The 26,216-nt window shown below is 41.6% G+C and overlaps 1 protein-coding gene across 1 annotated transcript in view; it reads left to right on the top strand.

The window, feature by feature from the left end:
- Window positions 1-26,216, top strand: part of wdr19 (WD repeat domain 19) — a 209,785-nt gene that overhangs the window by 60,434 nt on the left and 123,135 nt on the right. The window contains exons 8-14 of the mRNA XM_068036669.1: window positions 1,418-1,530; window positions 2,115-2,288; window positions 5,467-5,537; window positions 6,613-6,785; window positions 7,811-7,925; window positions 12,523-12,629; window positions 22,278-22,400. Coding sequence (XP_067892770.1) covers window positions 1,418-1,530; window positions 2,115-2,288; window positions 5,467-5,537; window positions 6,613-6,785; window positions 7,811-7,925; window positions 12,523-12,629; window positions 22,278-22,400 — 876 coding nt within the window. The remainder of the gene's footprint in view (window positions 1-1,417; window positions 1,531-2,114; window positions 2,289-5,466; window positions 5,538-6,612; window positions 6,786-7,810; window positions 7,926-12,522; window positions 12,630-22,277; window positions 22,401-26,216) is intronic.

Below are 26,216 nucleotides of genomic sequence, written 5' to 3'. Positions count from 1 at the left end.
AATCGCTGGGGGCTTTCTTGTAGTTCAAAAGTGCAATGCGCTTAGCGGCTATGACAGGTTCCAGCTCTTCATTATGAGATTGAAACCAGTCTGCATTTCTCTTCGCACTTTTGCCGTAGGTGGTCAAAGCTGACTCATAGATGGCGTCTCTGATGTGGGCCCACTTGGTCTCAGCATCTATACCCATTTATACTAACCCTACATTAATCCCATATTCCCTACCACATCCCCACCATTCTCCTACCACCTACCTATGCTAGGAGCAATTTACAATGGCCAATTTAACTATCAACCTGCAAGTCTTTGGCTTTGGGAGGAAACTAGAGCACCCGGCGGAAGCCCATGCGGTCACAGGGAGAACTTGCAAACTCCGCACAGGCAGTACCCAGAACTGAACCTGGGTTGCTGGAGCTGTGAGGCTGCGGTGCTAACCACTGCGCTGTTCATGGCATTTCTCCTGTAGCTGGCCAAGGGAGAACAGCATGTCAATGGTGGATCTCTCTGCTCGAAAGCCGCACTGTGCTTCAGGGTATGATATTATGACATGCAATGGCAAAAACCATACTCACCAGACCAGGTGATTTAAATTTGATCATTAAATTCCTGATGTTTCCGTCCACTGTAATCAAGAGAGCAACAAGATCATCTTGTATGTCTCAAAGCTTGTTTTCAGTTTGAAGCAACATACCCTTTTTTCTGAGAGTAAAAATGCATTTAAAGTGTGGAGATGTCTGAGGATAGATTACAAATGCTGGTATTCTGTATGTTGTCAGTTCTCCAAAGTGCTTATCTAGCTTCACCCTGGGTCAGGGATCTTTAGAAGACTTGCAAATGCCTTATATTTAAATGAGTAACTTGATCAGGATTGGAAATGCTCCAATTTGCTAATAATCAGTATGATTTTCCCTTATTTTGCTTGCCAATTTTCTGTCCTTTCCTTCTGATGATTGTTAACTCCTGGCTGGGCTCTTCTGATGCTTGCCCAAATAATAATTTTTCATGCATGAGCCTTAACTGACAATCTGCTCAAAACCAATACAGTTAACAGGCATCACATGCATAGTTCCAAAAGAGTCACTGAATAGCAGTCAGGAGCAGAAACTCAGACGGTTTTGGGATAGGATAAGAGGGAGGAAATTCTTCCTTTAAGCCAAATAATGCTTGAGAGCATTTGTAGCACCCCTGCTGTTACTTTGGCTGACTGAGATCAGTCAATTCAGTACAAAGTGGCCTTTCCTAGTCTTTATGGCTCAGCTACCAAAACATGTTTTCAAAATAATTTGCTCAATGATTTTGGAATACTTTTTCTAAATAATTCCTTTAAGAAATTTATTGTAAATTTTCCCACAACATGCTTCAATACGTTTGTAAGGTTATGTGGATTGTAACTTGTCATCTTTCTGCCCTTTATTACTAGGTGAGTGCAGTTATAGGCAAGAAAACACTCTTCCTATTTAATTTGAGTGATCCTGATAATCCTATTGAGTTGGCATTCCAGCAACGCTATGGCAGCATCATATCTTACAGATGGTGAGTTTATGTTCTTACGTGGTAGAAATTAGAGCATGTTTGAATAGTTAGAAAGGGAAAGAGTCTATGCATAATCAGAGTGTGCTGCATTGTCACAGATTTAATGGGACTATTTGAACACCACTCTTGCAGTCCTGACAAACTTTCTCGAGGACATTAAAGTTGCTTTGTTAGTCTGGTTATTGAGGCAGTCTGAATATTTTTTACTCATGCTGACAATAAACACACAATTGCAAATTTTAATTCTGACTCTTTTCACTCAACTTGTTCAGTTTCGTCTGTTTCAAATGGAGAGATGAAGCTGAAAACATAGAAATTCAGCACTGACCTTGATGTATTGTACTGTTAATATTTCAATTAGCATAAAGTCCAGTGATTGATACATAGACCAAATCTTATTAACACTTTTTACAGAAATATAATGGTCATATAACTAGCACCTTGGAAATGTAAAATGCTGTGGTGTACAGATAATGCTGGTATGTTTTCAATTAATGCTTATTGTTTGATTTTTTTTGACTTGGCATGACAAATACTATATATTTTTTTCTTGTAATACTGTATCTTCTTTTGTTCTGTTTCAGGTATGGGGATGGGTATATCATGATTGGCTTTTCTCAAGGTTACTTTGTAGTAATTTCAACACATATCCGTGAGATTGGCCAGGAACTGTTCCAAGCCCACAACCATAAAGACAATTTGACAAGTATCGCCATCTCACAGTCCCTGAACAAAGCTGCTTCCTGTGGAGACAATTGGTATGTTACATTATAAGTCTCCTTACTATTTCAAGCTACCCATAGCATGTAGGGCTGAAATTTATACTCCCCGCTGATATCGGCAGTGGGCGAAAACAATGGCGGGGTGCACGTCGCGGAGCCGCCACAATATTAAGTGAGGCAACTTATTTAAATAGCCGGGGCGGACTGACCCCCCCACTGATGATGTGCCATGACAATGGCATCAGGAGGCGAATTAAATAAAAAGTAGGGAGGTTATGCTTCAGCCATATATGTGAGACATTGATTTCATTGATCTCACCAAAGCCTTTGACCTCGTCAGCAGACGTGGTCTCTTCAGACTACTAGAAAAGATCGGATGTCCACCAAAGCTACTAAGTATCATCACCTCATTCCATGACAATATGAAAGGCACAATTCAACATGGTGGCTCCTCATCAGAGCCCTTTCCTATCCTGAGTGGTGTGAAACAGGGCTGTGTTCTCGCACCCACACTTTTTGGGATTTTCTTCTCCCTGCTGCTTTCACATGCGTTCAAATCCTCTGAAGAAGGAATTTTCCTCCACACAAGATCAGGGGGCAGGTTGTTCAACCTTGCCCGTCTAAGAGCGAAGTCCAAAGTACGGAAAGTCCTCATCAGAGAACTCCTCTTTGCTGACGATGCTGCTCTAACATCTCACACTGAAGAGTGCCTGCAGAGTCTCATCGACAGGTTTGCGTCTGCCTGCAATGAATTTGGCCTAACCATCAGCCTCAAGAAAACGAACATCATGGGGCAGGACGTCAGAAATGCTCCATCCATCAATATTGGCGACCACGCTCTGGAAGTGGTTCAAGAGTTCACCTACCTAGGCTCAACTATCACCAGTAACCTGTCTCTCGATGCAGAAATCAACAAGCGCATGGGTAAGGCTTCCACTGCTATGTCCAGACTGGCCAAGAGAGTGTGGGAAAATGGCGCACTGACACGGAACACAAAAGTCCGAGTGTATCAGACCTGTGTCCTCAGTACCTTGCTCTATGGCAGCGAGGCCTGGACAACGTATGCCAGCCAAGAGCGACGTCTCAATTCATTCCATCTTCGTTGCCTTCGGAGAATACTTGGCATCAGGTGGCAGGACTATATCTCCAACACAGAAGTCCTTGAAGCGGCCAACACCCCCAGCTTATACACACTACTGAGTCAGCGGCGCTTGAGATGGCTTGGCCATGTGAGCCGCATGGAAGATGGCAGGATCCCCAAAGGCACATTGTACAGCGAGCTCGCCACTGGTATCAGACCCACCGGCCGTCCATGTCTCTGCTGTAAAGACGTCTGCAAACGCGACATGAAATCGTGTGACATTGATCACAAGTCGTGGGAGTCAGTTGCCAGCATTCGCCAGAGCTGGCGGGCAGCCATAAAGACAGGGCTAAATTGTGGCGAGTCGAAGAGACTTAGTAGTTGGCAGGAAAAAAGACAGAGGCGCAAGGGGAGAGCCAACTGTGCAACAGCCCCGACAAACAAATTTCTCTGCAGCACCTGTGGAAGAGCCTGTCACTCCATAATTGGCCTTTATAGCCACTCCAGGCGCTGCTTCACAAACCACTGACCACCTCCAGGCGCGTATCCATTGTCTCTCGAGATAAGGAGGCCCAAAAGAAAAGAAGAAAGAAAGAAAGAATATATGTGAGACCACATCTGGAGTACTGTGTACAGTATTGGTCTCCTTATTTGAGGAAGGATGTAAATGCATTGGAGGCAATACAGAGAAGGTTTTCTAGACTAATACCTGGAATGGGCAGGCTTTCTTACGAGGAAAGATTGGACAGGCTAGCCTTGTATCTGCTGGAATTTAGAAGAGTAAGAGGCGACTTGATTGAAACATTTAAGATCCTGAGGGGTCCTGGCAGGGTGGATGTGGAAAGGAGAATCTAGAACTAGGGGGTCACTGTTTAAAAATAAGGAGTCGCCCATTTAAGACAGCGATGAGGAGAATTTTTTTCTCTCTGAGGGTCATGAGTCTTTGGAATTCTTTTCCTCAAAAGGTGGTGGAAGCAGAGTCTTTGAATATTTTTAAGGCAGAGGTAGATAGATTCTTGATGAGCAAAAGGGTGGAAGGTTATTGGGGCTAGGTGGAAATGTGGAGTAATCAGTTCAGCCATGAACTTATTGAATGGCAGAGCAGGCTCGAAGGGCCAAGTGGCCTACTCCTGCTCCTAATTCGTATGTTTGTATGTCAGCTGCCTGTGCGCAGCCGCTGACGCCCTTTTTAAAGGACTTCGAGTCCTGCCATTCAATTTAAATATTTAAAGATATATTGATTTTTTAAAAATTAATACATTTATCTTGCCCCCCTCCTACGCCCCCAATAACCATAGAATTATTTGCCCTCTTTCCCCCCCCCCAAAAAACACATGCCTTGTCCACCTGTCTTTCCCCCCACTAAGTGCATAAACTTTACACTATAACCCTTCTCACCATCCCCTACACCAATGATATGACTTTGACCCCACTGCCCCCGCCTCCAGTCACCTCCACACTTACCTCCAGCCCACTCCCCACCAGTGTTCTGCCTTGGTTCCCCGGATGGGGATCCGAAGGCGCGTGAGGGCCGGCCAGCGGAACGAATACCACAACGGGACAGATGGTGGGAACTTAAAGGTAATTAATTGATTAACTTAAATTTATTTCAATATGTTAATGGGGTCCTGTCGCCAAACTTAGACTCACAAATATAATTTGCTTGAATTTTTCTTCATTCAGCAGTTCATACTAAAGTCTGGCTACCCGACTTGAACCTGACCAAACCCAACTATCTGTGTTGGGTTCGTGTGGGGTCGGGTCTATATTCTGTGTCCAGCATTCAGGCTCGGGTCGGGCTCAACTGTACTGTTTTGTTTTGTATTGTTTTCTTTTTAATCTACGTTTTGACGTGATTTTTTTCTGTTTCAATAATATGTTTAATATTGTCAGGTCGGGCATGAAAAAAAACTAGAGAACTCAGGCCCGGGTCGGGTTTGCGTTGGCTGTGGTCGGATTGGGTTTTAATTTTATACCTGAACCAGGCTTTAGTTCACACCACAGCTCTCTTTAAAAAAAAAAAAAGTTTTCAAACTACTGCTTTGGTAAATTATTCTAATGAAGAATTCCTGTTTCTTTATTGGGTACCAGTGTCTCTCCTGATGTAGTAATCTAATGTATTTTCTTTACCAGCATTAAGATCCATGATCTGTCTGAACTGAAAGAGATGTATGCTATTATAAACTTGGATGATGAAACTAAAGGTAATTGCTTTAAAAAATTGTGTGTGAGAAACCTAGCAATTATAACAGTGTCAGCATTGGCTCAGTTTTGGGACACTTTAGGACATCCTGAGGTTGTGAAGGTGTTATACAATTGCAAGTCATTCTCTTTTTTTCTTCTTTTATGTGAGAAAGATATGAATGCACTGCAGAGTGTGGTGGAGGCAGGTTTAATTGAAGCATTCAAAAGGGAATCAGACTGTTATATGAAAAGGAAGAATGTGCACGGTTACAGGCAGAAGGCAAGGGAATGGCACTAAGTAAATTGCTCTTTCCGAGAGCCAGTGCAGACACGATGGGCTGAATGGCCTCCTTCTGCACTGTAACAATTCTGAGATTCTGTGAGTATGATTGTGCCAACCTGTTGTTTGACTATACTGGAACAGCTGTTCTAACCTGGACTACAAGAAGCTGACTAACAAAGGTAAGGGGGCAGGGAGGCACAGAAGCATCTAATGGGCAGGAAGCAGTAGTACGAAAATAGCTGAGTAGGAGAGAAGAATGGGCCTGTAGCTGAGCTGGGAGCAGTGGTGGCTTAGATGGGTCCTGCTGCCGGCCAGTGGCGGAAGCAGTAAATGATTTACAGCAAGTTTATAAACAATGTTCTAATCCCAAAATTGGGGTAGGGTAGAGGGTGGAAATTCTTTCATGAAGCAAAAAACTTACTAATTTTAAACCTCAAACAAAACTTAACCTGACAGGAAAAATCACTTCTGGTCAACTGGAGTTTCAAGGCTCTGAGTCTGTCTGAATAATGGTGCCTTAGCTATAGATATGTATAACAAGTGATATAATGTGTGACTTAGATGCTGACTTAATAATGGGAAATCTTTTTGAGGTGCCATCTAGAGGCATGACAGGCTGACAACCAAATAAGGAGTGTAGGACATAGGTACTGAATTGAATAGGTGATTGGATGGTGATATTTTATATTCAGGAAATTAGTTAAAACCAGCAAGTCTGTTTTGGATTTATGTTTACCCACTGTATTTATCAGTGAGACAAATTGCAGAGTTGCAAGTACAGTTGCCTTAATATTTTAATATCAAACTTTCAGGACTGGATCGGCTGTCTTGGACAGATGATGGACAGTTGCTTGCTGTATCTACACAGCGTGGAACACTGCATGTTTTCCTTACAAAACTGCCAGTTCTCGGAAATACATGTGGAACTCGCATCGCTTTCCTAACCTCTCTGCTGGAGGTCACAGTGACCAATCAGGTTGAGGATGTATGTGCAATTATAAAATTACCTAGAAGTTTTGTTTTCAGATTGGTTGACTAGTTAGGAAACTGATTATTTGCTCTTTACAAACCTTTATCATTTGCTATGTCAAGATTATGACAGTTGGTGCTGGTTGTTTCCTACAGTCCCATTTTATCATTTCAAAATAAGACATATTTTAACTTTGTATGAAAATCAATGTGGTTGGATTGCGAATGTTATGCATCTTAACGTGGAATTTCTTTACTGATTCAAAGCAATTTTTTAAATAGCTGTTTGCATGCACTTATATATCAAACCAATTAGTGGGCATTTTTGTCAAACACATTTTAAAAGGCTAAAATCTGTTTTATTCTGTCCACAGCCAGAAATATTTGTGTGAGCCATCATGTTTATAAAATTTTGTAAAAAAAAAAGTTAACTGAATAAGATGCTCATAAAACAAAATAAACACAATTATTGGAGATATATAGCAGGTCTGTCAATATCCGTAAAGAGAAAAGACAGGTTTTAGGCTTAACTCTTGTCTGAATGGCTAGTAAATTAAGTAAAATGTAAACTTACACAATCAACAAAATCATAGATAATTTGATTTTTACTACTGATAATGATTAACACACAAATGTTGAAGTGTAGAGAATTGGTAAGATCACTGAGCTCTCAGGAGAGCAACCCAATAGAAGGTGACATTTGTGGGTTTCTAAGTCTAATTATACTCATTTGTATTGCCTGCTTTAGGTTTGTTGCCAAAAATGTCCCACAACATTATTCATGAATAAGTGCAAAGAACAAAGAATTTTGGTCACTTGGCGGACACAGGAGAATGTTCCATTAAATAACACCTACCATTGAATAGACATTTGCTTTTCCTCGTTGTAATTTATCTGTCATACTGAAGAATTAAAAACTAAGGAAATATTCTGTCCTTGGTGAATGAATGAACTAGGTATAGTTTCATTAGAAAAAATGTAGATCATGGCAAGCCTGTTAAACTTACACCAGTCTGCATTCTGTATTTATTTTCCCTACAGGAACCACAAATCACAGTTTCTGTTGAAGTAGAACCTAACTTTATCGCTGTAGGCCCATATCATGTGGCTGTTGGAATGAATAATCGAGCCTGGTTTTATGCTCTTGGAGAAAATCGTAGGTTGAGATGAATGCTTTATACACATAAAAACTTAATGAAAAATGTAAACTTTTTTTAATATACCACTCTGAATGTTACATTTTCACAGTGTATAATGTCTCAAAAGGGTTTGCTTTACTGCATTTAACAGCAATGAAGAGAAACTTTTGTAGAAGTCAGCACATATGGCCAACATGAATTCCATTTTAAATTTGTTTATGAACAGTTCTAATGTATACCATGTTGCTAAGGCTTCCTAAATAAATGTTCAAAAGTTTTTATTTTTTCCTAATTTTGTCTCATCCCTCTGTGCTGAAAAATTTGGGCAGTATTTTTCACATGATTTTGGATAAGTTAGTGCAGATCCAAATAAGAGCTTGGACTGGCTTTTTAAATGTCTCAAATCAACTTAGTACAGTTTACGGCAAGTTTAGAAGAAAACTGAAATATCTGACATATACTTTCCACAATAGCAGAAGACTGCTTCCTCTAAGAAGAAAGCAGCATCTTGGTGGGAAGCAGCTCCTCCTATCTATCCTAATAAAGGCATCTTCTGTCCCTCCATTTCTCACATCTGATTTTTCTTCACTAACTGTGTAACTGTTAAATGTATTATCAATCAGATGGTAAGCAATTCTAGTCCAGTCTCAAACTTGTGCTTGTCCTTCAATCCCTGGGCTCTAGACTCCATCAGAATTGGCTTTGTGCTGGTAACTTTGCTATCTTTAGTGACTTAACAAATTAGTTTCCAGGGGATAGCAGAAGTGGAATGAGAGTCCTAGGATATCAGTGTAGACCAATGTCGAGAGCCCCAGGTTGATGGTAATGATGGTGATGAGAGTTGGTCCTAGAGTCTGGGAATAATGTATCACTATTGGAATGCAGTTCCAAGTTGTGTTGTGCTGAGCTGTGAGGTTTGAATCTTTGAGTACTGGGTGGTGGTCCTGGAAGGATTGGGAGTAGGGGTTATGGGGTGTGGAAGCATTGGGCTGTCTGTGTGGATATGGGATAACTAGGTGGGTGTTTTCAGGATCCGGCAGCGTTTGGGAAGGGGCTACTGTGATGAGGTAGGATTAAGAAGTGGATGTTGAGGTATTGGAGAACAGTGGAAGTGGAGTCCTCAAGTGTGGGAGGATGGCACAGATAAAAAATGAGGACAGGAAATATGCATTGAAAGGCAAAGCTTTAAAAAAGTGTAAAGGAGAAAAGAAACCTAGGGTATCAGATGAACAAACCTTTAAAAGTGGGAAAGGAAGTTGATAAAGCTGTTATAAGAAATACAGGAGTCCTAGGTTTTATAAATCGGGACACAGAGTACAAAATCAAAGAGATAATGCTAAACCCATACAAATCATGGGCGAGGCTGCAGTTCAAATATTGTGCCCAGTTTTGGGTGTCTTACTTTAGGGAGGACGTCATGAATGGGGATCAGGTAGGAAAGTTGAAGTGGAAGATCAGCCATGATATGATTGCTTACTCCTGTTTCTATTAGTTATGTTATTATGAACAATGTGTAGAAGAGAAATCACTAAGATGATACCAGGGATGGGTGATTTGACTTGTGAATGTATGGCTCTTTTTATTATCTTGCATTACTCATTTGTCCTATTTAGAGCAAGATCTAGAATGTCCATTTTTTGTTGAACTAAAAATACAGTCCTGGACACATTCTAGAAACCCATCCTTTTCTTTGCTATTTGCTTTGATCTTATCTCAGTCAATGTTTTGGATAATTAAAGTAATCCATTAACATGTTGTTCCTGCATTTTCTCTGAATTGTCTGCCTATCTCTTTCTGTCTACTTTCCGTTGTTTTTTTTAAATATAATGTACTCCCAAAAGAATAGCCACTTTCTCCTCTTATTCCTTAATTCAACTAAATATATCCAGCTTTTGTACCAAGTAGAGGTTGGAGTTGTTATGTGTGTTAATGCAGAAAGTATTATGAGTAAAATTGGCGATCTGAAGCCACTAATTGCTATGGGGTGTATGAAATAGTATTAACAGAGGTGTGGAATAGGCTAGGGCAGTATCTGGAGCTGAACATTCTTGGTTACAAAATATTTATGAAAGAACAGCTCTAGCATTATACCTGTAATGGAATCAGATTAACACTGACCTCCCTTTTTTTCATAAATATTTTGTAACCAAGAATGTTCAGCTTCTGGTACTGCCCCAGCCTAGGCCACATCTCTGTTAATATTCTTTCATACTCCCGATAACAATTAGTACCTTTAGCTAACGAGTTTTATTCATAATACTTTGTGCATTAACATGCATAATGATGTAAATCTCTGTCTGTTTGGCAGTCTTATTTTTTTTGACACAAAGGAGCGAGAGTAAGTAGTGCAGATGTGAGCAAGAAGTTGCAAAGGGACAGAGACAGACTAAGTGAGCGAGCAAAATTCTAGCAAATGGAGTTCATTGTTGGCAAGCGTGAGGTCATCCACTTTCAACCCAAAAAAAAATTGGAGAATTTTCTAAATATTGAGAAACTAAGGAATGTAGAAGTGCAAAGAGATTTGGGAGTGCAAGTGCACAGATCATTAAAAGCCAGGTATGAAAAACAATCACAAGGCTAATGGAATGTTGGCCTTTTATCTCAAGAGGGCTGGAATATGAAGGGGAGGAATGATGCTTTAGTTGGAGTATCTGGAGTACTATGTTTAGTTTTGGGCTTCTAAACTCAGGAAGATTATATTAGTATTAGAAGGGGTGCATCTCATGTTCAGCAGAATGATACCGGGACTTAGAGAGTTAAATTATGAAGACAGGTTGCATAAACATGGCTTGTATTCGCTTCAGTGTAGGAGGTTAAAGGTTGATCTGATTGCAGTGTTTAAAATGTTAAAAGGATTTGATAGGATAGACACAGAGCAACTATTTTCTTGGTAGGGGAATCAAGAACAAGACCACATAATCTTAAAATTATGAAAGAGCTAGGCCATTTAAGAGTGAAATCAGGAAGCACTTTTTCACATAAAGGATAGTAGAAATCAGTAACTCTCTCCCCAAAATAGTGTGGATGTTAAGTCAACTGGGTCTATCAAGACTGAGATGAGCAAAGGCAGGAAAATGGAGTAAAGGTGCTGATCAGCCATGATCTAATTGACAGGCAGAGCATGCCCAAGGGGCTGAATGGCATACTCTTGTTTCTAATATTCCTATGTTACTGTATCCTCCTTATGATCTCTTTTATCTTTTTTTTATCTTTCCTATGATCCTTGCCCCTTTTACTGTCCTCACGGTTTGGTAGCACTGTTCAGGAGGAATCTGGGCTTTGGCAAGATTGGGATTTGGCTTATGCAGGCAGAATTCGTGGGTTTGGGACATGGGGTGAAGCCCTTGGAATGTCAGTACTGGAAGGGTTGCCTAGGCTGTAGCAAAACTGGAGAACAGTGTCTGGGTTCCTGTACCACAAGGAAGATGGTCCTGACATCTCTCTGAACTCAGGTAGGGGAGGATTGTGAGGAGGGACCAGGCCTCTGGCCGCAAAAGGAAGGGGCTATCAGCATTGGGAAAGTGATTTTGGGGTCTCGTGGCATGATTGGAGACTCACGTTGAATGGCAAGGCCTTCCCAGCACTCCCTCCACCCCACCCCAATCTGACAACCTCCACCTACCCTGATCTCCCCTTTATATCCTACCTTATCTTTTTATCTTGCTGATTGGTACCAGTTGTCCGTCAGGTAGGTTGTAGATTAGACTGGAGGAGGTATTGGTCTGGAGTCTGACAATATTTTGAGGAAGTGAATGAAAATGAAAACTATCAGCCTCTATCCTGCCACTTTCCCACTCCCATCCATAACCTCCTTGCTTCCTTCTCTATTCCATCTTCTGCCCTCCTCATTCCTCCATCTCCTTCTCCCCTTTTCCCCAAAGAATTTTTCTACAGAGCTGAAATTGCTGAAGATATTAGAAGGAATAAAATGTTACTTTTAGGCACTTGCCCTGAACTTGAGTATTTTTCTTGGTGGGGGTTGGAGGGCAATTAATATGACAGTTTGTTGCCTTTAAGCATTGTACTATTAACGTATTATTAAAACCACTATGTTGCATGGATAAAATTCTTAGTATAAGAAGTTTGTTTTTCAGACTATGATGTACTTATTTCATTATTGTGTAAGTTCATTTATTGTGTATTTGTCTCCAGATTTGTGCTTTATAGACCTCTGTAGTTTTTTTAGTGGACTATATGTCTGCAATTGTTTTAGAAGCAGTCAAAATGGTCTTAAATCACAGATGTATGATGCCATAATACAATAGTATGTCTCATTGAAAGATGGACAATTGAAATTAGGTTGTTATTGACAGCTACAGGCAGTGGAAGAGCTAAAGGGAGAAAATATAAACAAAATACAATTGTTTGTTGCCCCATCTACAATATATTACAAATCATTTTGAAATGCACAAATCTATGAAAATGTGACAAATCACTTGGATCTGACCAGTTTAGCTTTTTATGTTAAGAAAACAAGAGCAATGTTTAGTTTCGCTCATGAACTTCTATAGATCTCGTGGAATGAAAATGAGTTTGCAGTTTCCTGATTAATATGGAATGTTATTTTTATCCCAAAATGTGCTGATTGGTTTGCTGTTTCTTTCAACATTTCAGGAGTGGAGAAGCTAAAAGACATGGAGTACTTGGGTACAGTAACTAGCATGTGCTTGAATTCTGATTATGCGGCAGTGCTGTTTGAGGGAAGAGTTCAGCTACATATGGTAAATATGCAACATGGTTCAAATTTTGCATTTAACTTTCCAACCACTAGTAAATTAGTTTTTTTTTTAACTTATATTTTCTAGCTAGTACAACTATTAGTTTTATCAAAATGGAAACCATAAGCTTCTAGTTCAAAGGAATTCTTTCTCACAGAAGAGTGTTTCAAAAATTTTTCGTCAATCGTATGTCAGATATACAAAAAAATTACATCTTCACGCTTCAGAGTTGATTGACTGAGCTATCGAGAAATTTGCATCAGTCAAGTTTCTGTTTGCCTGATTATGGAGTGCATGCTCCACACATAAGGATATTCCCCTACTTTCCCAAGTCCAGAGAGCTTTCATGCAGATTGGGATGAACCAAGGCTTAGGGACGTTTAAATATTCATAAAAGAACTGCTGGAGTTTAATCAGCAGGAAGTATGCAGCTTACTAAAATAGGCTGCTTACTAAAACACTGTTAGGTTCCCCAGTGCTTGTCCATCCGGGATGAACCTACTTATCAGAGTCTTGGCTTGCAGGCTTATCTGGAACCATGTGGAAGAATTTCAATCCTCAATGACAGGTCTAGCTCTTATAAATGAGCCTTCTTGCCTTGCTCCTACTGGTAAAGCATTTATGTATAGTATGTATCACATGATGCTACATGCCATCATCATCAGCTTTATTACCCATCACAAACATTACTGTTTGCTACATTCAACACGGCCAATATAAACGTTCAGAAAACTCAATTTAAGATTTTAAAAGCACAAAGCAATTTATATAAATTAAAATCAAAAAATAAGTTTGGCAGGGATTTTAAGTGAATCTTATGTTTATATAAATAATCATAAGTCATTCAAACATTCTCACAGTTTATCAAAGGGTTGGAACAGTTTTGAGTTACTACCTAGTGACTTCCTAATAGCTGTCTATTTTACGTTAATTATTTCTAAATCACATTCCTTATTTCTTCCGCTCACCCACCTCCCGACTGACCAATTTAATTTGACCACACTAGATAATTGAAAAAATGAATTTGGTTCACAATTAGACCTAAGACTTTAACAGATTGTTTAAGATGCATAATTTAATCTAGCCAATGGCATGTAAATCAAAACAACCTTTTGTTGAATTGTTTCTCAGCTTAATTCAGGATTATATATCTTATGTGGAATTATTTTCTATAGTTTCAATAAGATTCAATTGTTGCTAAATCAAAGCACAAATTAATCAACGAAAATTGGTTAAAAAATTCAACAATTAATAAGACTAATTTATTTGTAACTCACCCTTGTTTTTGGGTTCAGTATCCCAGTTACTTGCTGGAGTATTAAATAATTGTCAGCTGTATTTGACACTTAGTACTGAATCAGAACAATAAGTTTTATTCATAGTGTGAAACTAAAGTAATGCTTAATGAAAGCTCATAAAAAACACATTTATGAGCCTAAACACCCCAGAAACAAATTCCTTATCTAAAAAGCGTATGTGTAAATTTGTATGTCTTTAATGGGAATTTTATTTCTTAAACTGTGGCTTTTACACATGTCAAGATTTATGTTTTTTATATAATATAAAAACAAAAAATACTGGAAATACTCAGCAGGTCTGGCAGCATCTGTGGAGAGAGAAGCAGTTTATTTCTGTTTGTTTCATCATTCATTTTTTTTTACCATGTGCCTGTCCACTGTTTTTTTTCATGTTTGTGCTTTGGACCAGGGCGGTTCATTTTTCTGTCAATTAACACCCCCTCTGCACTAACGCTTTGTCTTTCAGCACACCATTAACATACCGTTTGTCTTTGCCCCATGATCATCTTGTCAGTTATTCTCTGTGACCCTGTCCTATCAACACCTTCCCTTTTGTTATCTCTTGCCCCACCCCTGCTCTATCTGCTTAAAACCTATTACATTTCTAACCTTTGCCAGTTCTGATGAAAGGTCACTGACCTGAAACGTTAACTCTGCTTCTCTCTCCACAGATGCTGCCAGACCTGCTGAGTATTTCCAGCATTTTTTGTTTTTATTTCAGATTTCCAGCATCTGCAGTATTTTGCTTTTATTATATTTATGTTTTTTATATTCATTTTGATACTCATGCCTCCCCATGTTCATTTTGATATTCAACAATGAAATTAACGGGGCCAGAGATTAAATCTTCACTCCATTGTGCTCAATGCTGAACCAGGTACTGAATTCAAATGAATTTTAACAAAATAATGGCCTCCAACCCAGCAGTCTCTATGAGATCAAAATTGGAACTGGACTGTCTGCTGGGCAGGCAAAATTATTAAATGTTATTTCATTTCATTAGCTGGTTGTTTGAAATCAGAGGAACTAACATCCAGCACTATAATGTCGTTCATCTTTTTTACATATCGCAGCGTTCTAACATTAGTGCAGGAATACTGCAGAGGCAGCACTGATCCTGCTACGTTATCACCTGTTGGAGCAAGGAAGTAAACTAAAACTGGAAAAGCTTTACATATGTGATTTACATATAATGCTATAATTCTTAGGTTTAGCCTCACAAATGATTTTTGTCTGCCTTCCCCTAGTAATACATTCTGAATAACTAACTCTAAAGCCTAATTTTTTTTTTTCATTTGTAGATCAGTTCCAACTTCGATTTTATGCTCCCAGTTATTCAGCAGGTATAATACAGGTTGTTCAGAAAGTGCAGTTTATTGGAATCAGCAGGTCAATAAGTGTTACTTTAGTTTAACGGTGACATTTATCTGATCCAGTTATTGCAAATTTTTAGTTAATGCAATTGAGGTTAAATCACTAAGAAAAAATATATATAATATATATTACAAAAGGGGTTACCCTTAACATTGCACTGTGGAATCGTAGCACACAAATGCTTAACTAACTTTTGTGAAATTTTTTTATCTGCTATTTTAAACTAGGTATTAACCCGCATATTTCAAATGAATTAATGCAAACAGTAAAGTAGCAAATAGAGAAATTTCAGATGAGTATATTAAGGAAATGTACACTGTTATTCTGTAGTTTAATTTCAAGGCCATTTACTTGGACTTTAGCTCCCTCTGGTAACTCACTGGTTAACATGTTTGAGTTAAATTCCTTTGTGCATTATTTTAATGCAATTGTTAATTTTTTTTTAAATAACGCAGAAATTTTATACACAAGTGTACCGCCAGAGGTAAAGGCACCCCTTAGAGAAGCTTACTATCCCTTTAAAAAATAAACTGTAGAAAATATTTTTCTTTTTGTTTCGCATTGAATTTAACAATATCTGTTATATAGATTAATTAGCATATTATATGCACCCTGTACTTTCATATTCCTTGACTATTTCATTATCATGATTATTGTTAGAAAATTTCTGTCACATTGTTGTTGAAATTCTGTTGCGCTTGAGTTTCCCAATCATTTTAATTCCTCCTCATGGAACCTTCAAGCTAGGTGATATTATGACAGTACCGTATTGCACTCATATCTCTGGCTGTAGTGGATCACCTGGCATTGTCCTTACAACCACAGCTCTCTGGTCTGTTGGAATTCTCCACTGGAACAGAGAACATGAAGGGGAAGCATATAGAGGTCTTCAAAATAAGGAAAGGTTTTAAGAGGGTAAATAGTGGAAGATTATTTCCAGTGGTTGGAGAATCAGTAATATCAGTCACAAACTCAGGATTTAACTAGATGAGTTTTTTCACAGAAGGTTTTTAGAATGCTTTACCAAAGGTAGCAAGAAAATGTGGCAGAAACTAACATCATGTTAAATGGAATTGGTTATGTATTTAACAAGGAAGGACTCAAAAGGGCATGGAGACAGTGCAGTGAAATGGAATTAGAGTAGTTGCTCCATACAAACATACGAATTAGGAGCAGGAGTAGGCCCTTCGAGCCTGCTCTGCCATTTAATAAGAACATGGCTGATTGTGTCTTCAACTGCACTTTCCCACCTACCCCCGATACCCTTTGACTCCTTTGTTAGTCAAGAATCTACCTCTGACTTAAAAATGTTCAATGACCCTGCCTCCACCACACTCTCGGGGAGAGAGTTCCAAAGACTCCCAACCTTCAGAGAAAAAAATTTCTCCTCATCTTCATCTTAAATGGCGACCCCTTGTTTTTTAAACTATGTCCCTAGTTCTAGTCTCTCCCACAAGAGGAAACATTCTTTCAGCATCCACCCTGTCAAGTCCCCTCAGGATGTTATATGTTTCAATAAGATCATCTCTCATTCTTCTAAACCCCAATGGATACAGACCCAACCTGACCAATCTTTCTTCATAAGATAACCCTCCCATCCCAGATATCAGTTGAGTGAACCTTCTCTGAACTGCGTCTAACGCATTTATATCCTTTCTTAAATAAGGAGACTAAGACTGTACACAGTACTCCAGATGTGGTCTCATCAATACCCTATACAACTGTAGCAAAAAATCCCTACTTTTATATTCCATTCCCCTTGCAATTGACGACACCATTCCATTTGCCTTCCCAATCACTTGCTGTATCTGCATACTATCATGTGATTCATGTACCAGGACGCTGTTACAACCAGGTGAGAAAGGGGTCTAGGGGTTCCCTCTCAGCCTTTGCCTGGTTTAACCGTAACAGGCTTTAATTTTAAAAACACCATGTTTTTAGCTCCCCCTCAGTGAATCCTTGTTCACTGCTTTCCAATTGTAAGGCAAAAAAATCAGACAGGTTTTCTTAGATTTAGACAAGAAAGGTGGAAATTTATTAATTCTAAACTCTAATTCGGTTAACGACTACGAATACGCGACGCGGCCACGCTAGCATGCATACGCAATAAACACACAAGCAGATAGAGACAGAAAAAGTAGAAAGAATAAAGGGGAAAAGTTTGAGGCAATAGCTGGGTTTCTATTTATGGCCCTTTAAGTTTGATGTAGAATCTTTGGTTGCCGGTAAGTCTTGCCGTTTCGTTGGGGCCCAGTGCATGCTTTAAAACTTGTTTCGATGTAGGAGTCTTTTCCCTCTTGAGGTTTAAGTGACTTCAGTGGATCTGGAGATTAATGAAAGAGAGAGAGAGAGGCTCTCTTCTTCCGAGTTCAGTTGCAATCTGAGGTCTGACCCAAGCTGCCCTGTGAGCAGTTCAAAACCAGACCTGGGCCGTGTCACTCGCTTTTTTTAACAAACTCCTGCATTTGTGCATTCCAAAGCTCTTGGTGAGGGGGGGTGTAGTGCTGTCTCTTACGACAAGATGTGGATCACCATTGTCCAGACCAATCTCTGTTAATTGAATCAGTGAACAGTTCCCATTGTCTCTCCAAGCACTGTCTCTCAGTATGCAAATATTTTCCAGCCACTGCTGATCTCTTTAAACAAGTCATCTCTTCACTCCAGCAACAGTTTAAAATTAATGTTCATATGATGAAATTAATATGTCTCATTCTTGGCAGGTGGGGGTCTTCATGACAATACCCAGACCCCTCAGTACCTCAGAGTTCTGCAATCTCTCTCCATTTAAATAATATGCTGCTATTCTTCCTGCCAAAGTGGATAAGTTCACATTTTCCCACATTTGCCAAATTTTGCCCATTCACTTAACCTATCTATAATCCCTTGTGGACTCTTTACCTCCTCTTGACAACTTACTTTCCTTCCTATCTTAGTGTCATCGGCAAATTTAGCTACCATACCTTTGGTCCCTTCATCCAAGTCATTGATATAAATTGTAAATAGTTGAGGTCCCAACACTGGTCCATGTGGCACTCCACTCTTGAAGAGCTAGCACTGGCAAAGCTGATAGGCTGTGTTGTGATTTCTGTACAGAACAGTAAAGGAGTTAATTACACACCTAGTTTACACCAAACGAATTCTCAAATCTGTTCGCTAGTTCTTATTACAGACCCACTTACTTCAAAGTGAAATCTACTGTTCTGAACTTTTCAGTATCTAAATTCTGAGTTCTGTGTTCTGCTAAATGAAAGTAGGAACAAGGATATTCAGAATGACTGATGTCACTTCTATCATTGTCATTACTATGTACTCACATAAGGAAATAATGTATTGAAACTGAACTTGGGCTAATTTACAGAGCGTTTTGGAATGCAGATGTAATGAATGGGAGAATTGGACACATGGGGAAGAAATTTCGACCTAAAATAAATTTTGGGAAGATTAAATTCTGATCTCCCCAGAAGTACGCCAGCTGCCCAGTTGAAAACAGGCGACTTTTAACTATCCGAGGTGCCCAACTGATATGTGTCCAATGCCTTATATATGCAAATAAAGGTCCTAACACCAGTTGTAGGACCCTGATTGAAATTGGTTTATAAGTGGTATGACCCTTAAAGGAACCGCTGGATGTCGCTGAATTAACGGCAAGAAAAATATTTAGATGTTTCATTTCTATGGAGCCAAGAGGAGTGCTCCTTCTGGTTCCACAAAAATACTGCCAGCCGGGGTTTGCCTTCCCCCGGGACCTATCTGCGTGCCCGGTGCATTTCATCAAGCCCCAATTGGTGAAATGCATTGGGATGCCCAATTAACGTCTGCAGCTCACCTGTTTCATCCAAATGAGGCCCCATCCTGAATTTGGTTTGTCCTCTCACCGACATCATCAAGCACATATTAGAATCACACTATTTTATGCTGAAAACTGGGGGGGTGCCAACTAAATTTCTTTGGTTAATATAATATGTTAATGACCAGATGAGAAAGGCGCCTCGGGGTCTTTTACTGTCTTCACCTGGTCTTATTGTAACAGGGTTTAATTTTTAAACACACTGGGCTGAATTTTACGCCGCCTCAGCTGGTTGGATGGTGGCTTGGGGGCGGCGTAAAATAGAGCGTGAGGCTCAGGGAGGCTACCCGCCTTGCTCCCGCCTCCGGTCAACTTAACAGCAGTCGGGCGGGGGTGGTGGTGGTGTGGGGGGAACGGCCCGCCCACCCGAGACCAATCAAGGCCCTTAAGTGGCCACTTAAGGGCCCTCGCCCGCCTCCACGGGTATTTTACCCGTGGCAAGCGGGTGTGCTGGGGACGTGAAAGGCCACCCAGTGATAGCTGCAGGCCTTTCCGAGCGCCGGGGGGCGGGGGAGGGGAGCCATGGCAGCTGGGCACAGGGTGCCTGATTGAGGGCTGCCCCCACCTTCCAACCCACCCCCAGGACCCAAGATGCCCCCTCCCCCCAAACGACCACTCCAGCCTCACCAGGGAAAGACCGATCTCCCTGGTGAGGCAAGCCCAATTTACTTCGTCTCCTGGCTCCATCTGGTTGGCTGGGCTGCAGTCCCAGCAGTGGCCACCACTCCTGGTGGCGCTGCTGGGACTAAGAGCTGCCAGCCCGCTGATTGTCCGGCAGCTCACTGAGGCAGAACTTCCTCCCTCCAGCGGGTGGAAGTCCCGCCTCAGGACAATTAAAGCCCGGGGACCCATAAAATGCTGGACGGATCCCCTGGATAGGAGGAAGTGGGTTAGCCACCGACTTTTACGTCTGTGGCGAATTCCCGTCCGCTTAAGGTAAGATCCAGCCCACTGAGATTTGAGCCCCCCCTTTGTGAATCCTTGTTCACAGCTTTCCAATTATAAGGCAAAGAAATGAGCACACCAGGTTTTCTTTAGGTTTAAAGAAGAAAAGTGAAATTTATTAAACCTTAAACTTAAACTCTAATTTGGTTAATGCCTACGGATAGACGCCGCGCTAAAGGCCTGCTCAGGTCGGGAAAAAGAACCCGACCTGAACCTGACCAATCCACGGTGGACCCGAGCCCAACCTGGCCGAGTCCCTCAAATTTTTTCCCGCGCCCGACCCGACCATCCCTTTACTTACCCTCCGACTGGGAAGCTGCACGAAGCTGCGGCGCATGCGTGATGATGTCATAGTGACGTCACTTGCTCACTGCGCAGACACAGTTTCGTCCTGGACTCCCAGCTCAAGTAAGTTTTAAAAAATTTTTAATACTTAATGGCAGAGCACCTACCGTGTGTGTCCAGATCGGCCTGACCCGACCCAGAAAGCTGGACCCGGAAGAGGGACACGACCCGACCTGAACCCGACACATGTCGCCTGGTTCGTGTTGGGTAGCAGGCCTTTACGCCGCGCCCACGCTAGCATGCACACGCAATACGCACGTGCAAACAGAGACAGAAAAGAGGAAAGGCTTGAGGCAATCTCTGAAAAGGGGTGTTTTTTTACTGTGCTTCGAGATCACTGTAGGGTCCTTGATTGTAGGTAGTCTTGCTTTTCATTGGGGCCCAGTATTCTTCTTAAACCTTGTTCACTGTAGTAGTCTTTTCTCTCTTGGGGTTCATATGTCTTCAATGGTTTCTGAAGCTGGTGAGAGTGAGGTGAGAGCAGACAGGAGAGAGGTGTTCTCAGTCCAAGAGAAAACAGCCTTCTGATTTCAAATTCCTTGTTGGAAGCTCAAATTCAAAAAACTCCAACTGTCAGCCATGTGACCAAACTGGCCCGACCACGTCTGTTTGTGTATTCGGCCATCTTAGTAGTAAGCCTGGAATGCTTCAACATCTGGTAATCAAAAGTCCATTGTGGATTAAATTGGAGCAGGGAATAGCTTCTTTGTCCTTTTGGAGTACTTGTCTGTTGATACGCTAATATCTCTCTCCAGCCAAAGTCTCCAATTGTTTTTTCAAGCAAGTTCTTTCTTCACCATCAGCAGTTTACAATCAATGCTCTTGTGGCAAAATTAATTTTCATCATTCTTGGCAGGTGGGGGGCTTGCCTGAAAAATGGTTATAGTACATTTTAGATATATTCTGTTTTAGACATTTGCATGTACCTTGTTCTTGGTGATGAGTGGATCCCAATTGGAGGAGTGCCCAGAAGAGGTGCTGTTTGTTTGTTGCACCCTGCCCCAGTCACATCAGAGAATTTGAGCAGGGCTTGAGTGCCATTTGTTGGACCTAAATGAAGATTCAAAAAGAGGATTGTGCCAGAGGCCTTTTGGTTACTCTTTGTAATGGCCAGAACGCCCCAGAACGAAAAGCCATTACTGCAGCTGCAGACCTTTTAGGCCTAGAGTGGATTTCTGTCCAATTTGCAGGCACAAAGCCCTGTCGTGAATTGAACCTGCAAACAATGGCTTGCTCAGGTCAAGTAAAATGCAATTTGGCTTGTGCCCAGATGGAGTCGGGGAGCAAAATTGACTTCTTATCTCAGGATGTTGAGCCATTATCATACTCAGCTTCTTGATCACTGTTAAAAAGGAATGAGTGTATTTTAAAATTCCAGAGAATTTAATTAATTTGTGTTATATTGACACCTTTTAATAGGGAGCTGGATCAATATTTGTTGAAGGGGAGAAATGAGAGTCAAAGAGGGATTAATAGAATTGGTTTTTTTTTCAGCAAAGGTAGGTGAAGGAACTTACCATTTCTTAAAGTAGTGGAATCAAGGCAGTGGGGCAGGGAGGAGATAAAAGTCATTTATAGAATAATCATGCGTGGACTATGGGTAGATTGGCCTTGATGGCCAGAATGGCTTTGCTCACTCTATTGTCTTGTGTTGTAAACTATCAGCTTCAAATAAATTTGGGAATTATGTCATGGATCCTGTGTTCTGCCTGAATTGGTCATGGTAGTACTGTTGGAGGGTGTTGCGAATTTATTGAAATTGTTAAATTTTTATAGCAAATGAGTCATTTAGCTTACTTAGCCATTGGAAGAGTGTTATGACCCTTTCTGATTTGGTTGCAGATTGAAATGGAAGGCATTGAAGCTCAGGAAGAAAGAGAGACTCGTCTTTTTCCAGGACGTGATGACACATGCCGAGTCACATGCCACGCACTTACTGCTGACTTCTTGGTCTATGGAACAGATGTAAGTGCCATGTTAAGAAACAGTAGAGGAGCTGTTACGCTATTTGGTGTATTTTGTATACCAAAAGTAGAAAGGGGATAGAGGAACAGATCAAATTAATTCTCTGGAATTTTAAAATACACTCATTCCTTTTTAACAGTGATCTAGAAGCTGAGCAGGGTAATGGCTCACATCCTGAGAAAAGAGGACAATTTTGCTCCCCGACTCTGTCTGGGCACAAACCAAACTGCACTCTGCCTGAGCTGAGAGAGCAGAAGATGGTTGTGGTTATTGGAGGTCAGTAATCTCAGTCCCAGGACATCACCACAGGAGTTCCTCAGGGTAATGTCCTAGGCCCAACCATCTTCAGCAGCTTCATCAATGATCTTCACTCCGTCGTAAGGTCAGAGTTGGGGATGTTCACTGATGATTGAACAATGCTGAGCACCATTGGCAACTCCTCATGTACTGAAGCAGTCTGTGTCCATGTGCAGCAAGACCTGGACAACATTCAGGCTTGGGCTGATAAGTGGCAAGTTACATTCACGCCACACAAGTGCCAGGCAATGACCATTTCCAACCTAGTATCCAGCCATCTCCCCTTGACATTCAATGGCATTACCATCACTGAATTCCCCCACTATCAACATCCTGGGGGTTTCCATTGACCAGAAATTGAACTGGAGCAGCCATATAAGTACTGTGGCTATGAGAGCAGGTCAGAGGCTGGGAATCCTGCAGCAAGTAACTCACCTCCTGACTCTCCAATGCCTGTCCACCAACTACGAGGCACAAGTCAGGAATGTGATGGAATTCTCTCCACTTGCCTGGATGAGTGCAGCTCTAACAACACTCAAGAAACTCGACACCATCCAGGACAAAGCAGCCGGCTTGATTGGCACACCATCCACCACCTTCAATATTCACTCACTTCACCACTGACAGAAAGTGGCAGCAGTGTGTACCACCCACCAGATGCACTGCAGCAACTCACCAAAGCTCTTTTGGCAGCACCTTCCAAACCCATGACCTCTTCGCCCTAGAAGGACAAGGACAGCAGACACATGGGAACACCACCACCTCCAAGTCACACATCATCCTGATTTGGAACTATGTCACCGTCCCTTCACTGTCACTGGGTCAAAATCCTGGAACTCCCTTCCTAATAGCACTGTGGGTGGCTCACTACCACCTTCTCAATGGCAATTACTGATGGGTAGTAAATGCTGGCTTAGCCAGCAATGCTCGCATCCTGTGAAAGAATAACAAAAAAAAAAGATTTGCAGGAATATTACTAAGAGGTACATGAACTATTGAGTAGTGATAATGGGAGACTGTAACTGCCTAAATATTGAATGGGGCAGTGAATTGTGTTAAGAGCAGAGAGGGGGAAGAATTTCTGAAATGTTCTCAGGAGATCTTTCTGGATCCGTATGTTTCTGGCCCACAAGGAAGGAGGCATTTAAAACATTTTTAAAAATTAATTCATGGGATGTGGGCGTCGCTGGCCAGGCCAGCATTTATTGCCCATCCCGAATTGCCCTTGAGAACGTGGTGGTGAGCTGCCTTCTTGAACCGCTGCAGTCCATGTGGGGCAGGTGCACCCGCATTGCTGTTAGAAAGGGAGATCCAGGATTTTGACCCAGCAACAGTGAAGGAACGGCGACATAGTTCCAAGTCAGGATGGTGTGTGAGTTGGAGGGGAACTTGCAGGTGGTGGTGTCCCCATGCATTTGCTGCCCTTGTCCTTCTAGTTGGTAGAGGTTGCAGGTTTGGAAGGTGCTATCTAAGGATCCTTGGTGTGTTGCTGCAGTGCATCTTGCAGATGGTACACACTACTGCCACTGGGCGTCGGTGGTGGAGGGAGTGAATGTTTGAGGATGGAGTGCCAGTCAAGTGGGCTGCTTTGTCCTGGATGGTGTCGAGCTTCTTGAGTGTTGTTGGAGCTGCACCCATCCAGGCAAATGGAGAGTATTCCATCACAGTCCTGACTTGTGCCTTGTAGATGGTGGACAGGCTTTGGGAGTCAGGAGATGAGTTACTCGCTGCAGGATTCCTGGCCTCTGACTTGCTCTTGTAGCCATGGTATTTATATGGCTACTCCAGTTCAGTTTCTGGTCAATGGTAGCCCCTAGGATGTTGATGGTGGGGGATTCAGCGATGGTAATGCCATTGACTGTGAAGGGGAGATGATTCGATTCTCTCTTGTTGGAGATGGTCATTGCCTGGCACATGTGTGGCACGCATGTTACTTGCCACTTATCAGCCCAAGCCTGGATATTGTCTAGGTGTTGTTGCATTTCTACACAGACTGCTTCAATATCTGAGGGGTCGCGAATGGCGCTGAACATTGTGCAATCATCAGTGTATCATTGCTGGATCTAGACCTGGGGAATGAAAGTGGATCAAGTGGTGAATGTCTCAAAAAAAAAAAGGCTTGCATTTAAATAGTGCCTTTCATGACCTCAGGACATCCTAAAGCACTTTACAGGCAGTGAAGTACTTTTTGTCGTAATGTAGGAAACAATGCAGCCAATTTGCTCACAGCAATCTCCCACAAACAGCAATATGATAATGATCAGATGATCTGTTTTTTGTGATGTTTATTGATGGATAAATATTGGCCAGGATAATTCCATGCTCTTCTTTGAAAACGTGCCATGAGATCTTTTACATCCGCCTGAGAGATCCATCTGATGGGGCCTTGATTTAATATCTCATTCGAAAGATGACACCTCTGACTGTCTGCCAGGGCCACTTGGTTCCTGACCTCATTACGGTCTTGGTCCAAACATGAACAAAAGAGCTGGACACGAGGTGAGGTGAAAGTGGTTGCCCTTTATATCAAGGCAGTATTTGATCGAGTGTGGCATCAAGGAGTCCTAGCTAAATTGAAATCAGTGGGAATCGGGGAAAACTCTCCACTGGTTGGAGCCATACCTAGCATAAAGGAAGATGTTTGTGGTTGTTGGAGGCCAATCATCTCAGCTGCAGGACATTGCTGCAGGAGTTCCTCAGAGTAGTGCCCTAGCCCCAACCATCTTCAGGTGCTTCATCAATGACTTTCCCAGTATCCTCAGGTCAGAAGTGGGGATGTTCGCTGAAGATTGTAAGATATTCAGTACCATTTGCAACTCCTCAGATACTGAGGCAGTCCGTGTCTATATGCAGCAAGACCTGGACAAGATTCAGGCTTGGGCTGATAAGTGGCAAGTAATATTCAAGTACCAGGCAATGACGATCTCCAACAAAAGAGAATCTAACCATCTCCCCCTGACAATCAATGGCATTACCATCGCTGAATCCTCCACTATCAACATCTTGGTGATTACCATTGACCAGAAACTGAACAGGAGCAGCCACATAAATACTGTGGCTACAAGAGCAGGTCAGAGGCTGGAAATTCTGCAGCGAGTAACCCACCTCCTGACTCCCCAGCTTGTCCACCATCTACAAGGCACAAGTCAGGAGTTTGATGGAATACACTTCACTTGGGATGAGGGTGTTGTCCTATGATGAGAGACTAAGCAAATTGGGCCTGTATTCTGTGGAGTTTAGAAGAATGAGAGGTGATCTCATTGAAACATATAAAATTCTAAAGGGGCTGAATAGGGTCGACACTGAGATTATTTCCACTGGTCAGGGAATCTCAAACATGGGGACACAGTCTCAGGATAAGGGGGCAATCATTTAGGACTGAGATGAGGAGAAATTACTTCACTCAAAGGGTTGTGAATCTTTGGAATTCTCTACCCCAGAGGCTTGTGGATGCTCCATCGTTGAATACATTTAAGGCTGGGATAGACAGAGTTTTGGTCTCTCAGGAAATCAAGGAGT

The sequence above is a fragment of the Heterodontus francisci genome, chromosome 1 (assembly GCF_036365525.1).
Source record: "Heterodontus francisci isolate sHetFra1 chromosome 1, sHetFra1.hap1, whole genome shotgun sequence".
NCBI classification, from domain to species: Eukaryota; Metazoa; Chordata; class Chondrichthyes; order Heterodontiformes; family Heterodontidae; genus Heterodontus; species Heterodontus francisci.
The sequence above is the reverse complement of the archived record's forward strand: the minus strand, read 5'-3'. Positions and strand labels throughout refer to the sequence as shown.